We start from the raw sequence: 17,257 nt of genomic DNA on the forward strand, positions 1-17,257 counted from the left end.
AAACTACGGACAATCCAAGCGAAAAACACTCAATTTGTTTTTACTTTTGTATTAACTGTGTATCTCCAATATGCTAGTTGATTATCTATAAGAATGTCGTGTTGATAATAGTAGCTGTAAAAAGTGTCAAATTTTTCAAATCTAAGCCTATTCAACCGGACCTATGAATAAATCGGAATAAACAAAAGCACCCAGACTTATAACATATCACTTATTTTATTGCAGACAGTACACTAACACCAAGGTGCGTAAAATTAACCGACAAAGTAAACAAGGCACCATCATTGAACCATTACTCCTGCTGTTTTAGTTTCTATCGGCCTTTAGGGCGTCTTTCCTGCAATAAAGGAGAAAATGTCCTATTAATCTGTTCTGTCCAAACTAAGCAGGGTAAAAGTATTAATATTTTGTGATGTTTCGTTCGAAAAGATATTTTGCTCTAGTCAAAGTATCCCAGACGCTTCCTTCCCTCTAACATTGATCAGCATTTAATTTCTCCTAAAACATTCACTGCTCAACCAAACCAGTATAACTGTCTTTTAAAAGAATAAAAGAATTAATCATGCACCAAGAAATTAAAAGGAGGTGGAGGACAAGATCTCCCGTGGTTATCATCAGGAAAAAGTGCGATGTACAGTGTGACGACTTTAATATACCGTATGCTGACTCGGGTTGAAAGAAAATCAGATGGAAGAGGAATGACAGTACCGCGCCCCCCCCCTCCGGGGGGATAAAGTACGGCTCACCAAATTCATGTGGCAGAAGCCGAGTACGGTAGTTAGAGTTTTTCTTCTTAGCTTTGCAGTGTTTGCCTTTTTTATCAGAAACAAGGTAGGCCTGCGGCCTTCTACTTAAATTTCGTGTAGATACTGTCCAATGTAAGGCGATGCACTAAAAATGCCTTTCACAATCTCGGAGAAAAAGCGAAACATCATTTGTATCTATTTCAGTTATTTAAATTCAAAACGGAATCCGATATCAAACGATCAGCAGTAGATCTAATTTCTGCCAAAAACAAAATTGAATCTCAGGGGGTAATATTTAGGGAGTTTGAGAAGTTTGAATTGGCTCCAGTGCCTGTAATGGAACGTTTCAGTAATGTTTTTCTTCCTTTTCTTTCGCATTCTTTTCAAAAGTGAACAGGAACTGTGATCATGATATATAAAAGGACAAAAAAGGTACATTGAACACATGCCTACATTAATGCGTCGTTATTGATGGATTACATCGTACCACAAAAAGGAGCATTCGAGGTTGTTTGCAAGTAGAAGCTTCCTTCCTTTTTAGTAAGATCAGCATCGAAACCCAAGCTTGGACATTCACCATTACAGCTTGTGCAACTCCCTTTCAGAAATCTATTGTAATTAGCACACGGATAGGCTTTCCAGGAGCATGATTCTTCAACAGACGCGAGGAAGTACTTTGGTGCCCTTCGGTGGTCGCAATCTTAAAAAAGATAACCAGTGAATTTATACAAAAAGCAAATGAGGAAATTTTTGTTTGGGTGATGCGAATAATGCATGTCATAGTTAAATGGTGATTTTCTTGCCATCTCTGCTCGTTGGAAGGTTGTTAAGGGAGTAAAAGTTTTCTCCGGACCGAGTCGGTGTTTTCACTTTTCGACGCTGACTCTCTTTCCAGGTCTGTTCACTGTGCCCCTGACGAGAATGACAGACCTTCTGAGCAGACTAAAAATTTTAAATTAACATCAGTCTATGTTCCTGTCTATATTAGTGAGCTCACTAGAACTTAATAACAGTGTAACATAGCGCTATCTATCTATTTAGTTCTCGTACCATAGCTAAATGAGTATTTACCACTTACTTAATGCTATACATTCTTATTAAAAATAACTAACGTATTTGTGGCTATTTTTCCCGCAGCTACATGTAGTTTACGCTCAATGAACTAATGTGTGGTCATTGAACTACTGGTGTGGTTATTGATCTGTTGTGTACTTATTGAACTGCTGTGTGGTTATTGAACTAACAAAAAGAAAAACTGAGCATTATCATTTTCATTTTAATACTTACTTGTTGGTTATATGTCACCTTCATCACATTTATTTATTTATTTATATTTTTATTTTTTAATGTGTGGTCATTGAACTACTGGTGTGGTTATTGATCTGTTGTGTACTTATTGAACTGCTGTGTGGTTATTGAACTAACAAAAAGAAAATACGAAATGACGACCAACCGACGATGGCAACGAAAAAATCACGGAAAGCAATTACGTTTGCCTGTAGGTCAGGTGACCTCCTCAGACTAGTAGATTGGTGAGTGCGTTCGAGTTTTATTCTTAGCGTTACCTCAACTGTCAAGCATTATATTATTTCAATACCAGAGAAAAGTTATAAAAAACATTTATTCTCTTCTCGTAGACTGCTTAAAATGTGTGTATTTACCCAAGAATTTGTTCGATAAAAATCAGAACTACCTCCCAAATTCCGTAAAAAGATAAGAAATATTTCGGGCGAATAATTATGGATGTCTCCATTTTGTGAATGCTTACTTTTTGTCAGACCACTGACAGGACAGCCTGGCTGGATGCCTCCACCATTTGGCCAAAAGTCGGTGTGACCGCTCACACGGATAGTTCCCTGGATCCCAGCGTTGGTATGAATGACATCAACATATTGAGCGTCACTTTTATCAAGCCGAAAGCTGGTCCAGACTGTTATGAAAAACAGACTAGCAGGATCTAAGCCTCAGAGCCAATAAAAATGGTTAGCGTGACCAGTGTGTGTAAGGGACGTATCTTTCTTCATTTATATAACGTATTTGATTATTTACCTGTTATGCGGCCCAAGCTCAATCCATACTTATCCTGCAAATAACTCCCAGTGTAACCTGCGACTTGTGCACCGAGGCTGTGGCCCACAATGTAGAATCGATTTACAGCGGAACTATGCGAGTGAGAAGTTCTGGCCATGAGGAACCTTATGAGCTCTCCTATCTGAGCCCCAACAAGCCGAGCATTCCCAGTGGCTTGGCCATATGGGGATGCAGCTCCTTTGGACCAGTCTACCATTATCACGTTGCAGTCCTCACGATTTAACAGTGCGCCTTTGATTTCATAATAAATATCCTTAAGATTGCCTAGTAAGACGTAAAATACACAAACTTTGGTTTTCGTTTGACACAATGGAGTGAATTTAAGTTACTTTTAGAGAGCACTTCTGTAAGATTTCGAATTCCGAACCCTTAGTATAGTTACACTGGAACCTAGATATAACGCCGGAAGGCCATAAATGCAAGGGAATGGCAAAATCTGTTCGCTGTTAGGAGCTTTCCTTATATCGAGGTTCTTTTTCATATATTTTACTATTACTTGGTTAAAGAAAATAGTTCGTTATGCCGAGGTCGTTATATCACGGTTCGTTATATCGGGTTCCACTAAAAAAAGTACTAAATGTCATGTAGCTGGGTTTTTTTTGGTTATTTATAAGTATTAGTTTGGTAGCGCTCTCTCCAGTGGCAGGTCCTGACCTTCAGATAAGGAGGGGGTGGGGGGGGGGGGCGGTCTTCTAGACCCTGAGATAAGGGGGGGGGGGGGGCGGTCTTAAAAAAAATTGTTTCGGCCCCTTCAGGACTCAGTTTGGTCCAGAAAATAAGGGGGGCCCCGGGGCACCTCCCCTGGATCCGCCACTGCTTACTCCGCCTAGTAATAACTAATAAATGTTTAATTTGATCAACTTCATAATTAATAAAAGCTGGATCTTACCTGTAAATCCATGAATAAGAAAAATCGTTCGTCTGGAAATCTCGAAAAATGAATCTCTGAGCTTGTTTACATCGCTGTCATCAATGATTTTCGCAGTCTGACTGTTTTTCCTGGTAAAAAGGAGAAAAGATGTTCCAAGTTTGGATGGTTCTTGTGGAAACTGCACCAGAGGATTCGGATGACGGTCAAAGCAGCCATATTTGTCATAACAGACCTTGGATTTAAAAAGCCAACCTATAGAGAAAAAGTTACAATGTCTTTGGATTGTAATTGATTTTTTTCCGACTTGGATATCTATGCACAAATAGATATAAGGTGCTATATTCAGGGGCAACGGAAATGATACCAAATTATGCACTGAAGCGCACGTACCAACTACGCGGTATGGCCAATACCTTACGCATGCGCACATTCATATTACTCCGGCCATAGACAGCTGTTTTGTCTTTATTGGGGCTCATCGGCATGGCATAGCCGTTGGGTCAATGAGCGAGGGAAAGTGGCCATACCGCGGAGTTGGTACGTGTGCTTTAGTCCATAATTTAGTATTGGAAAGGAAATGACTTGAATGAATGAAGGAACGAAGGAAGAAAGGAAAAAGGGAAGAAAGGAGAAAAGGGAATGAATGGCCAGTAACTGAATGAATGAACGAAAGACCGAAAAATGAAGGAAGGAAATATGATTTGGTAAAATCACAATCATCTCATAGCTAGTCACTAGTTGAACGCTTAGTAATCAATCTAGCAAACAATACGCAACGTAACGATTTAAGATGATTCTTTTGGGGAAACGTAAAATCGATAATATTCGCCTTCACTTAGCTTATTAAGGACCCTGTTTTGAGTTCTTTTGTCTTTTTAAAGCAATCTAGGCTTTTAGCACAAGTAAGTTAAGAATAATTTTCACGAATTTTACGTTCCCATACGAGCTCTATAGATCGTCACGTTACGCAATATTACTCAATATGTTAAGCACCCTTCCATTGCATTGAACAAGTTACTTTTTTTTAAACAAATGGAAAAGCAGATCCGTAAAGTAAAAAACACCAAACTGAACCGTTTATTTCAAAACAATGGATAAAGGTGCACTAAATGAGATAATGCCTTCACTCCTCGGCCACTTAAAAATTTTAACCTCGCACTAAGCGCTCAGTCATTATTTTCATTATAAAGAAGGCCTCGTAACAAAATTGTCCCAAAGGTCTTCGTATCGCAAGGGGAGTGAAAAGCTTTTAAATTGCAAGTCACCACCAATAATATCATCGGTCATCTAAGCACGAAGTATAGCAAATAAAAAACTATTGCTAATTTTTCCACTGAAAGTAACCGGTTTAAGACTTTTTTTTGTTCCAGTTTGTTGTGATGGTGATCAACATGCATTGTCTTGCACATCCATGTAGTCGCGGACAAAATTTTCCGTCCTTTATTATAAGTCAGCTAAGGTAGCTTTAGGAAGGCGTGCCGTCTTGCAAGCCTGGTGTTATGGTCAAATTTGATACAAACGTGCTAGTTAACAATCCTGTGAAAATTGCCCAACAGTAGATCAAGAGCAGGAAAAATGGTGTGATCAAGAGAACCATGCATGTGGCAACGCTCCTAATTGTAGGTTACCAACGTGGCTTAATACAACTTGATAACTGACAACTCCCCACACCTGAATTTTTGTACTAAAAATGGCACATGCGACTGATGACGAAAGGGGTTTTCCGCCTCATCTGTAGCCGAGACTATTCCACAACCTTAGAAACATAATTCTAAACTCTAAAACTCACCACTTGACAAATGGAACAGAATCAAACAAGCCAGAGAAAACAGCATCGTTATCTGTATTGCACCAAACACTTTGATAAATAAATAAAGAAATCTTCACGTATAAACAGTGCTCTAATAACTTGATCCGTATTCAAAATAAGCAGCCGTTTTAATTTAACAGTGGGATTTACCTTAACCCTATAAAGCTATACAGACCAGGGGAGGAAGGGTTTGAGGCCCCCTTAGTTAAAAAGTTGAATAACTTTAAAACTGTTCAAGCTATGACCGCTCGAAAGGAACGGTATGAAGTTACGCCCATTTAATTAGCAAAAGAATAGATGAAATACAAACATGCGTGATCTGTGAATGGAACCTCCTATTCTGGAGACTAGACTTTGCCTAGTTTAGAGAAAAAAAGATTTAAGTTTTGATGACCTTGCCGGTCCCGTGAAATAGATGGCGATCCCGCAACACGGCCCGCAAAACAAATTAACAAAATTATACAATCACGGTCACAAAACTGATATCAAAACCGGGTTTACACAAGCAGATTATAGCAACACCAAAACTCACACACATTCGATCAAATAAGCGATGTAGAGCGATATTTGCTAGCTTCTTAGCTTTCCCTCGACCTTGCTCGTCCAAATAACTGTCGTATCGCTTGCTAATTTACACATCTTGCCCGTTACCAGGTGACGTCATACTGGCAGGCAGAGTGGCTCAAGAAACTTAGGTGGAAAACAATAGAGTTACCTAGCCCCCCCTGCTGTTAACAAACATAGTATCAAGTTCTGATAAGTTAAGAATTCTAGCTTCCGATACTCGAGGTCGTTTTCGAGGCCATTATTTGGCATTTTTGATTACTGCAATGATCATTAGAAATTGGTTTTTATCTCCTTGCCTCACTACTATAATATTTTAATCAATCTTTTTTTAGCTTGGAAACAGAAAAAGAGAAATACTCAGCTTTAGGCAGGAGATTTCTGTTGTTAAAACTAACCATTAGAGCGGTATTATGAAACAACTTACCTATCCAAAATTGTCCGTAGGAATAAACATTAAAGCATGTGTCTATAGTGATGTTGACTACTTGTATTTAAAGTGAAATTAAGAGGAAATATTACGTGACATTTGAAAAACTAAAATTTAATTCATCTTTAATTTACAGAATGCAACAGTGATATCGCCTTACTCCGCCGGGACTGCGCAAGTCCGTGTCCCAACCACAGGGAAACCAGTCCACCGTTAACTCCTTTACCTTGACATCCCAAGTTCCAGCAGCGATTGTGACGGTAAGCCCGATCAGGCTTAGTCTCCTTGGCAGCCGTTATTAGGGTCGTCACGCAACGCTCCTCCCCACTTAGTGAGGAGGAGCGTTGCGTGACGACCCTAAAAACGGCTGCGAAGGAGACTAGATCAAGCTTCGACTCCAACCAAACATTCAACGAAAAAGAGGCGACAGCGCGCGACCTTCTTACTGATCGAAGTTTGGGAGCTGGAATTAGCATTCAGACGGCGGCCATATTTGCTAAAGAAAGACGAGAAGGAACTTGTACAAAGACTCGGAATCACGGCTAAAAGTTTAAAGGTGAGTTTCTATCATTCATGTTTCCTATCATGAACATAAATTACAAGAAACAATGTGTATTTGTACCCTAAGAGGAACGGAATTACCATTCGTAGCTAGGCAACTGTAACGCGATATTTCAGTCCGAAATATTTTGAACAGCGGTATGATTTGTTCCGACGTATACCTGCCGGTAATTACATGTGATCTTGCAAATAAAAGTAAAACTTATTGTTTGTCATCGTAATTTCCTAAATTTCTTCGAAATAAAGTCATAGTGTTTTCTTTAAGTGATGTGACCTATAATGTTACATTTCAGAAGGCAATTTCAACGCTATTTTTCAGTCAGAAAACGGTTTAGCAAATATATACAAATAAACTCGACAATGCCATCAAAATGGAGATTCGAGTTCGCGACCCTCCAAGCTCTAGATAGTTGTATTCAATTAATCCTAAAGGCTTAAATGCTGTCTTTACAATTGTTTGCCAGCATTATTGCAAATACTGAGTCACTATATACAGTCAGTCTTTTCGGGAGAAGTTGTTACTAAAGGTTTTGATTTCTCATAAGAAATTACTGATAATTTTCGTGGAATCTTTCGTTTCATTACATTGTTTCGCGGCTTATTTCGCAAAAAAAGATCATTAAATTATGCATTTTTACTGAAAATAAGGATTCGTCTCCGTCAATAAACAATAAAAGCCACTTTTGAAAACTTTGTTATCCAAGATTATGCTAGTTAGTCAGATTAAACCGCGATCGCCGGCTCTTTATCGGTTTCAGGTCTTTTAAAAGAACCGCCGCCGGTACGCGCATGCGGGTCGATAAATAATTTTTTTGTCGGGCCGATAGCTTTGTTGCTCGGTAAATGCAGAGTATAAATAAGGTTTCAGCTCCAAACGACTCTTCACTCAGTTTGTTGCTCAACTGTACTGTGAAAAGTTATCAGCTCAGTCAAATGGATTGTGCTCAGTTCACATCTATCGTTTCCCTTGTGGATTCTCTTGTACGTAATACGCATGTCAGAAAGTCACGTGTAATGTCATCAAATCAAGTTCCTGTTGGTGAAGCATCCTTGGCTCCAGTCTCCAGCAAGTCTCTAACGGACTTCTCCATCTGCAGTATCCTGAGTCTAGAACGTGACATCACTCAATCTCCCCCAATTTCCGGTAAGTTTAAAGTTTCATCTTTAGATACTCTAGCTCTTAGTCGAAGGTATTATTTGGCATTCTTGATTATCGCAATGACCATTTCAAAATCAATTTTTATCTACAAGTCGCCCTTCTACCATTTGGATCCATCTTGGAAAAAGAAAAAGAGAAATACTCAGCTTTTCACAGGATATTTCTGTTGTTAAAACTGACCAATAGAGCGGTATTGTGAAACAAAAATTGTCCGTAGGAATAACCATTAAAACATATGTGTCTAATTGTATTTAAGTGAGATGAAGAGGAAATTGTAGGTGACATTTAAAAAACTAAAATTCAATTCATTTTTAATTTACAGAATGCAACAGTGATACCAGTCCGCCGTTATCTCCTTACTCCGACTGCGCAAGTCCGCGTTCCAGCGACAGAGCAACCAGTCCACCGTTAACTCCTTACTTTGACATCACAAGTTCCAGCAGCGATTGTGACAGTGAGCCCGATCCAGCTTCGACTCCAACTGAACATTCAACGAAGAAGAAGCGACAGCGCACGACCTTCTCACCGATCGAACTTTTCGAGATGGAATTAGCATTCATACAGCGGCCATATTTGCTAAAGGAAGACGAGGAGGAACTTGTACAAAGACTGGGAATCACGGCTAAAAGTCTGAAGGTGAGTTTCTATCTTTCATGTTTCCTATCATGAACCGTAAATTTCAGGAAACAATGAGCATTTGTAACCTAAAAGGAATGAAATTTCAGTTTGGTTTTGTTCTAATCATTTTCAGTGTTGCCGGAAAGTATTAAGACGTAAATGTTGATCGGTTCAAAGCTCGAATTGCGATGTGATTTTTTCGGATAGTATAATTGCATGTAATCCTGCAAAGTTTCACTTCATGTTAGTCATCGTTATTTTCCAAGTCATTTATTTTTTAGCAATCTTGTAATTCTTTAGTAATTAAATGTAAAACTCTTAAGGCGATTTAAACGCTATTTTGATGTCAGAAATTAAAATGCTTTGGAATTCTTTCAAATTATTATGGGTTCTGTTTGTTGTGTGAACTTTCGCTGTTATTGCCCTAATTGAACTAATAACTAAGTTTTGTTTTCTCTTTCTTGTAGTGCTGGTTTCAAAACCGACGAGGAAACAAGGAAACTGGCGAGAAAGATGTCATTTGTTTGTCAGACCAGCCCGTCAAACCAGTTTTTTAGCCGACCCTATCCAGATCACTGCAAACAAGGAGAACGAGTGTCCTGTGCAGTGATGGAAAGCTACTTTAGAGATATAAACCAGAGAACAGTTGTCAGTCGTCAACTTTCAGTCAAGTCAAACCGTTTACCTAAGTTCCACCCTGACCAGCTCACAATCAGATCTGTTGAGCCCGCAAGACTGCCGTACAGCCGTGCCCTCTACAGATATCAACCATACTAAGTTCGGATAAGACTTTTGAAAAGTGTTAGAATATATTGAATTCGATGAATGGCCTGAAAGATCTTTGAAGAGTTTATAGGTTTTGTAAGTAAGATGTGTACAAAACATAGCATTCAAAATATGTCATACAGTAGTTTAATTGTAAGAGAAAAAATATTTTAGTTCGTTGCTTTGTAAATAGTAATTTCCAATAGTGTTGTAAATAAAAAGGGTTGTACTTAGTGATAACATGAAGTCATCTTTAAATTGTTTTGGAGAACGGGAAGAAGGGAGGGGAAGGGAGACTTTGTATTGCATGCCTTGTAGTGCGCCGATACTAGCACCCAGCTAGCAGATCAGGCCTCTTTTCCTCTGTCATTTGCTGGTCATCTTAGACTGTTGTTCGCCGAGTTGACAGAATATTATAACTTCATGTCAGATCACCGAGGGAAACAGTTAGTTTTGTTTTCCCGAGAGTCCTGATTTTTCCCGAGATGAAGTCAAGGGAATTATCAGGACTCGAGGGAAAATAAGACTAATTGGTTTCCCGAGGGACCATGCATCCTTGGAGACCCAGGAGCAGTCTGAGTCGTGACAATAAAATGTTCGTGGTGAAAGTTTACTATAAATTTCATCTCGAATATTCTATCGTCCCGGCTAACTGCCCCTAGGTCCCCGAAAATGCCGAGGGACCTGATATTAACTCTTTTGTTATATTTCTTGACTTTCACTTCAACAGCGACAAAACGATAACCGGAGCGAATCAAAACAGTCGACTCGGTTGTTATAAGAACACAAATTTAATTGACTCAAAACCACTGAATGAATGATTTACAAAGTACTTTCCTTATCATTATTATCTGCATCTTTTCCCTCCACTAGCTGCTATTTCTCTTCAGGGATAACTTTGAAAATCGTTGCTTTTTAGCTTGCATGAGGCTTCCTGTTTGTGTTGTGGACTCTTGTTGTGTTCATCCCCGAAAGTGAAAACTTCCAGTGTTTTTCCCGCCTTCTGTTATGCCACTTTCCACCATGCTTTGATCACGTGCTGTAATTTAATTATGCATCCTGAGCAATCCCAAGCGGGGTTAATAGTCAAGGCCATGTGACCAAGAATCAACCAATGACAGTTCCTGTTTAGTTGAGTGAAAGTCTAGGAAGTCTAGGAATATAACAATAACGAACAACCTTTTTTATTTTATTGAACCTGTAGCTTCTAAATTTTTGCCTAAGCAAGTCTTGAGATGCATGGAATACCATGCAAAACACAAGCAACAAACACTGCAGAAACGTGACGCTATTATCTGTAATTACAAGGTTATCTGTTTGGGCGACACGCTTACTTTTTTGTCAAGGGAACTTTTTTATGCTTCTGATCTGTGTATGTTAAAGTCAAAGCATTATGGAGGTCAAAATGTTGCTAAAAACCTTGTAGAAAGTGTCGGCAAGGTTTCTAAATCAAATTTAAACCAACTAATAAGAAAGGGAACAAATGGAAACATTCATATTTCATAACATTTCACTTCATTTACTGCAGACAGTTTAATTGACACTAATCTTAAAAACAGTTTCACAATCACCGTCCTTGGTAATATACATCGCATTATAATAACAATTCCGAATAGGTATAGAAATAAAAAAACGTGCAGCAGCAGCTGACTTTGCCGTCAGTGTCAAATAGAATACGGAGAGTCAAACCCCGGGTGTCATAGAAAGTGTCCGTATTAACCGGGTGCAGGGGCGGATCCAGGATTTTTTTCAGGAGGGGATGCACTCGTCTCTTGCTCTACTTCAACACCAATAAACCACATAGTTTTTTTTTTGCAGAATACCAGTTGTATTAGAAAACCGCAGGTCATCTCAGGTGGGGGGGGGGGGGGGGTGCGCACCCCCTGCACCCTCCCCCTAGATCCGCCCCTGGGGTGTCCGGCGTATTAGGCGGGGTGTATTAAGAGAAAATGCAAGGGCTTTCTTTCCCCAGGGTTAAAGAAGAATGTTCCTAATATTATGAACGAAACCGCTCTACTTGGTTTAGCCATGATTTGAAGACTCTAAATGTGATTAGTGGTACGTTGTGATTCGTCTTGTGTCACAGTCCTAACGGAACGGTAGCTATAGTTAGTTAAATTTTCCTCTGTCAAGTTATTCGTTTGTTGCTTCAGTGGCGTTTGAGTCTAAGTTATATACATAACAATAAGAAGCGAATAAAGTAGAGTTTGTCTCGATATACATTGTAATCGCCCCATGCATTGTGTAAGGAAACCCAAGACCGTCTTGGATTCTGGATTCTTTGTCAGTGGAACTTGGATTCCGGATTCCTTGAGCTGTTTTCCGGATTCCAAAGTCCAGAATTCCGGATTCCACATGCAAGAGTAAACTATGGACAATCCAAGCGAAAAACGCTCAATTTTTTTTTTACTTTTGTATTAACTGTGTATCTAGTTGATTATAAAAGTAACTGTAGAAAGTGTCAAATTTTTCAAATCAAGCCTTTTCGACTGGATCTATAAATAAATCGGAATAAACAAAAGCACCCAGACTTAAAACATATCACTGATTTTATTGCAGAGAGTACAATAACTTTAAGGTGCGTAAAATTAACCGACAAAGTAAACAAGGCACCATTATTGAACCATTACTCCTGCTGTTTCGTCTTTCCTGCAATAAAGGAGAAAATGTCCTATTTATCTGTTTTGTTCAAACTAAGCAGGGTAAAAGTATTAATATTTGTGATGTTTCGTTCGAAAAGATATTTTGCTCTAGCCAAAGTATCCCAGACGCTTCCTTCCCTCTAACATTGATCAGCATCTAATTTCTCCTAAAAAATTCACTGCTCAACCAAACCAGTATAACTGTCTTTCAAAAGAATAAAAGAATTAATCATGCACCAAGAAAAGGAGGTTGAGGACAAGATCTCTCGTGCTTATCATCAGGAAAATTTGCGAGGTACAGTGTGACAACTTTAATGTAACGTATGATGACTCGGGTTGAAATAGAATGGACAAGGAGCCCTCCCCCCCGGGACAAAGTACGGCTCACCAAATTCATGTAGCAGAAACCGAGTACGGTAGTTAAACCCTACACGTGATTAGAGTTTTACTTATTAGCTTTGCAATGTTTGCCTTTTTTTTTTTTTATCAAAGACAAGGTAGGCCTGCGGCCTTCTACTTAAATTCCGTGTAGATACTGTCCAATGTAAGGCTGAGAAAGAACTGTGATCATGATATATAAAAGGACAAAAAAGGTGCATTGAACACATGCCTACATTAATGCGTCGTTATTGATGGATTACATCGTACCACAAAAAGGATCCTTCGAGGTTGTTTGCAAGTAGAAGCTTCCTTCCTTTTTAGTAAGATCAGCATCGAAACCCAAGCTTGGACATTCGCCATTACAGCTTGTGCAACTCCCTTTCAGAAATGTGATGTAATTAGCACACGGATAGGCTTTCCAGGAGCATGATCCTTCAACAGACGCGAGGAAATACTTTGGTGCCCTTCCGTGGTCGCAATCTTTAAAAAAATAACAAATGAATTCATACAAAAGGCAAATGAGGAAATTTTTATCTGGGTTGGAAGGTTATTAAGGGAGTTAACGAAATGACGACCGACGACGATGGCAATGAAAACGTTACAGAAAGCAATTACGTTTGCCTGTAGGTCAGGTGACCTCCTCAGACTATACTAGTAGCAATTATCATAGATTAATGAGTGCGTTCGAGTTTTATTCTTGGAGTTAGCTCAACTGTCAAGCATTATATTATTTCAATACCAGAGAAAAGTTATAAAAAACATTTGAAAAACATTTATTCTCTTCTCGTAGACTGCTTAATTAAAATGTGCGTATTTACCCAAGAATTGGTTCGATAAAAATCAGAAGTACCTCACAAATTCCGTAAAAAGATAAGAAATATTTCGAGCGAATAATTATGATTGTCTCCATTTTGTAAATGCTTACTTTTTGTCAGATCACTGAGAGGACAGCCTGGCTGGATGCTTCCACCATTTGGCCAAAAGTCGGTGTGACCGCTCACACGGATAGTTCCCTGGATCCCAGCGTTGGTATGAATGACATCAACATATTGAGCGTCACTTTTATCAAGCCGAAAGCTGGTCGAGACTGTTATGAAAAACAGACTAGCAGGATCTAAGCCTGATAGCCAATAAAAATGGTAAGCGTGATCAAGTGTGGTGTAAAGGACATAACTTTCTTCATTTATATAACGTATTCGATTATTTACCTGTTATGCGGCCCAAGCTCAATCCATACTTATCCTGCAAATAACTCCCAGCGTAACCAGCGACTTGTGCTCCAAGGCTGTGGCCCACAATGTAGAACCGATTTACAGCGGAACTATGCGAGTGAGAAGTACTGGCGATGAGAAACCTTATGAGCTCTCCTATCTGAGCCCCAACAAGCCTGGCATTCCCAGTGGCTTGACCATATGGGGATGCAGCTCCTTTGGACCAGTCTACCATTATCACGTTGCAGTCCTCACGATTCAACAGTGCGCCTTTGATTTCATAATAAATACCCTCAAGATTGCCTAGTAAGACGTGAAATACACAAACTTTGGTTTTCGTTTGACACAATGGAGTGAATTTAAGTTATTTTTAGAGACCACTTCTGTAAGATTACGAATTCCGAACCATTAGTATAGTTACACTGGAACCTTGATATAACGCCGAAAGGCCAAAAATGCAAGGGACTGGCAAAATCTGTTCGCTATTAGGAGCTTTCGTTACATCGAGGTTCTTTTTCATATATTTTACTATTACTTGGTTAAAGAAAATAGTTCGTTATGCTGCGGTCGTTATATCAAGGTTCGTTATATCGAGGTTTCACTAAAAAACGTACTAAATGTCCTGTAGCTGGTTTTTTTTGTTATTTAAAAGTATTATTTTGGTAGCGCTCTCACCAGTGGCAGATCCAGACCTTCAGATAAGAGGGGGGGGGGGGGGGGGGGGGCAGGGCCCGGTCTTCTAAACCCTGAGATAAGGTGGGTGGGGGGACGGGTGGTCTTAAAAAAATTGTTTCGACCCCTCAGTTTGGTCTAAAAATAAGGGGGGGGGGGGGTGGGTCCCCGAGGCCCCTTCCCTAGATCCGTCACTGCTTACTACGCCTTAGTAATAAATGTTTAATTTGATCAACTTTAGAATTAATAAAAGCTGGATCTTACCTGTAAATCCATGAATAAGAAAAATCGTTCGTCTGGAAATCTCGAAAAATGAATCTCTGAGCTTGTTTACATCGCTGTCATCAATGATTTTCGCAGTCTGACTGTTTTTCCTGGTAAAAAGGAGAAAAGATGTTCCAAGTTTGGATGGTTCTTGTGGAAACCGCACCAGAAGATTCGGATGACGGTCAAAGCAGCCATATTTGTCATAACAGACCTTGGATTTAAAAAGCCAACCTATAGAGAAAAAGTTACAATGTCTTTGGATTGTAATTAATTTTTTTTCCTACTTGGATATCTATGCACAAATAGATATAAAGAGCTATATCTAGGGGCAATGGAAATGATACCAAATTATGTACTGAAGTGTTGCGGAATTCTTTTAACCCCGCTCCGCTGGTTCAAACAAATCAAGAGGACTGTATCTTTCGATGTAACAACACGATTTAATGCAATCCAACAATCTACTGCGATGTACAACTCTCACATATTCAACGTTCGTAACACAACGATCAACGTAACTAAACGATCAACGATCAACGAATCGATCAACTCAACTAAAACACTCTAAGTATACAGTGGTTTTTCTACTATCCTAGCGTAAGGCAGTATTTTTACATTAATCACATGTACAGTAAAAGTTCCCATTGTAATGTATCTAAATTAAGTGACTATAGTACAAAATCGCACGTTCTTTCACCTTATTTAGCCTAAGAAAATGCATGCAGTTACATCATTTTATATCGTAAATATACTCGGACTTTGTCTACATTATTGTGAAATCTTATGTCACGAAATCTAACTTCTTTGCGCTACAAATGTCAATTTCTAATTAATATTTAATCACAAAATAATCAAGTTAAGCATCGCCTATTTCTTTCCTGACATGAAGCACTCTTACCAACTCCTCGGTAGGGCCAATACCTTACGCATGCGTACAACCGTATCACTCCGGCAGTGGCAGCCATAGACAGCTGTTTTGTCCTTATTGGGGCTCATCGGCATGGCGTAGCCGTCGTGTCAATGAGCGGGGGAAAGTGGCCATAGCGCGGAGTTGGTACGTGTTCTTTAGTCCATAATTTAGTATTGCAAAGGAAATGACTTGAATGAATGAAGGAAAGAAGGAAGAAAGGAAAAAGGAAAGAAAGGGGAAAAGGGAATGAATGACCAGTAAATGAATGAATGAACGAAAGACGGAAAAAATGAAGAAAGGAATAAATAAATATGATTTGGTAAAATCACAATCATCTCATAGCTAGTCACTAGTTAAGCGCTTACTAATCAATCTTGCAAACAATACGCAGCGTAACGATTTAAGATGATTCTTTTGGCGAAACGTAAACTCGATAATATTCGCCTCCACTTAGCCTATTGTGGAGAAAAGCAGTAAAATAAACTTTTTCGTGCCCTGTTTTGAATTCCTTTGTCTTTTTAAAGCAATCTAGGCTTTTAACACAAGTAAGTTAAAAATAATTTTTACGAATTTTTACGTTCCCATACGAGCCCTATAGATCGTCACGTTACCCAATATTACTTAATATGTTAAGCACCGGTCCATTGTACTGAACAGGTTATTTTCCTTAAACAAATGGAAAAGCAGATCCGTAAAGTATAAAACACAAAACTGAACTGTTGGTTTCGAAACCGATGGATAAAGGTGCACTAAATCAGATAATACCTTCGCTCCTCGGCCGCCTTAAAAATTTTAACTTCGCACTTAGCGCTCAGTCTTTGTTTTCATTAAAGAAGGCCTCGTAGCAAAATTTCTCCAGAGGTGTTCGTATCGCAAGAGTAGTGAAAAGCTTTCAAGTTGAAAGTCACCACCAATAATATAAAACGGTCATGTAACCACGAAGTATAGCAAATAAAAAGCTATTGCTAATTTTTCCACTGAGACTAACAGAATAAAGACTTTTTTAGTTCCAGTTTGTTGTGATGGTGATCAACATTGTCTTGCATATCCATGTAGTTGCGGACAATTTTCCTTCTTTATTATAAGTCAGCTAGGGTAGCTTTAGGAAGGCGTGCCGTCTTGCATGCCTGGTGTTGTTATCATATTTGATACAAACGTGCTAGGTAACAATCCTGTAAAAATTGCCCAACAGTAGATCAAGAGCAGGAAAAATGGTGTGATTAAGAGAACTATGTGGCAAAGCTGTCAATTGTAGGTTGCCGATGCGGCTAAATACAACTTGATAACTGACATCTCCCCACTCCTGAATTTTTATACTAAAAATGGCATAATTATGTGACTGATGACGAAAAAGGGTTTTTATCTCATCTGTAACCGAGACTATTCCACAACCTTAGAAACATAATTCTAAACTCTAAAACTCACCACTTGACAAATGAAAAAGAATCAAACAAGCCAGAGAAAACAGCATCGTTATCTGTATTGCACCAAACACTTTAGTAAATAAATAAAAAATCTTCACGTATATACAGTGCTTTAATAACTTGATCCGTATTCAAAAT

The 17,257-nt window shown here is 39.0% G+C and overlaps 2 protein-coding genes across 2 annotated transcripts; both read right to left on the minus strand.

Annotated features, from left to right (window-relative positions):
• Positions 1–204: 204 nt before the first annotated feature.
• Positions 205–15,787, minus strand: LOC140949203 (inactive pancreatic lipase-related protein 1-like). Its single transcript, XM_073398431.1, has 6 exons — positions 15,712–15,787; positions 14,786–15,019; positions 13,847–14,152; positions 13,564–13,758; positions 12,906–13,118; positions 205–337 (listed from the first exon to the last, which is right to left on the minus strand). Exons 1-6 carry the CDS (start codon positions 15,785–15,787, stop codon positions 324–326), a joined length of 1,038 nt encoding a protein of 345 aa, XP_073254532.1. The 3' UTR covers positions 205–323.
• LOC140948069 (inactive pancreatic lipase-related protein 1-like) lies at positions 1,223–4,193 on the minus strand. Its single transcript, XM_073397290.1, has 5 exons — positions 4,127–4,193; positions 3,727–3,960; positions 2,796–3,101; positions 2,515–2,709; positions 1,223–1,446 (listed from the first exon to the last, which is right to left on the minus strand). The coding sequence occupies exons 1-5, from the start codon at positions 4,191–4,193 to the stop codon at positions 1,223–1,225; spliced, it is 1,026 nt and encodes a 341-aa protein (XP_073253391.1).
• Positions 15,788–17,257: the final 1,470 nt, after the last annotated feature.

This window comes from Porites lutea, chromosome 9, assembly GCF_958299795.1.
Source record: "Porites lutea chromosome 9, jaPorLute2.1, whole genome shotgun sequence".
NCBI classification, from domain to species: Eukaryota; Metazoa; Cnidaria; class Anthozoa; order Scleractinia; family Poritidae; genus Porites; species Porites lutea.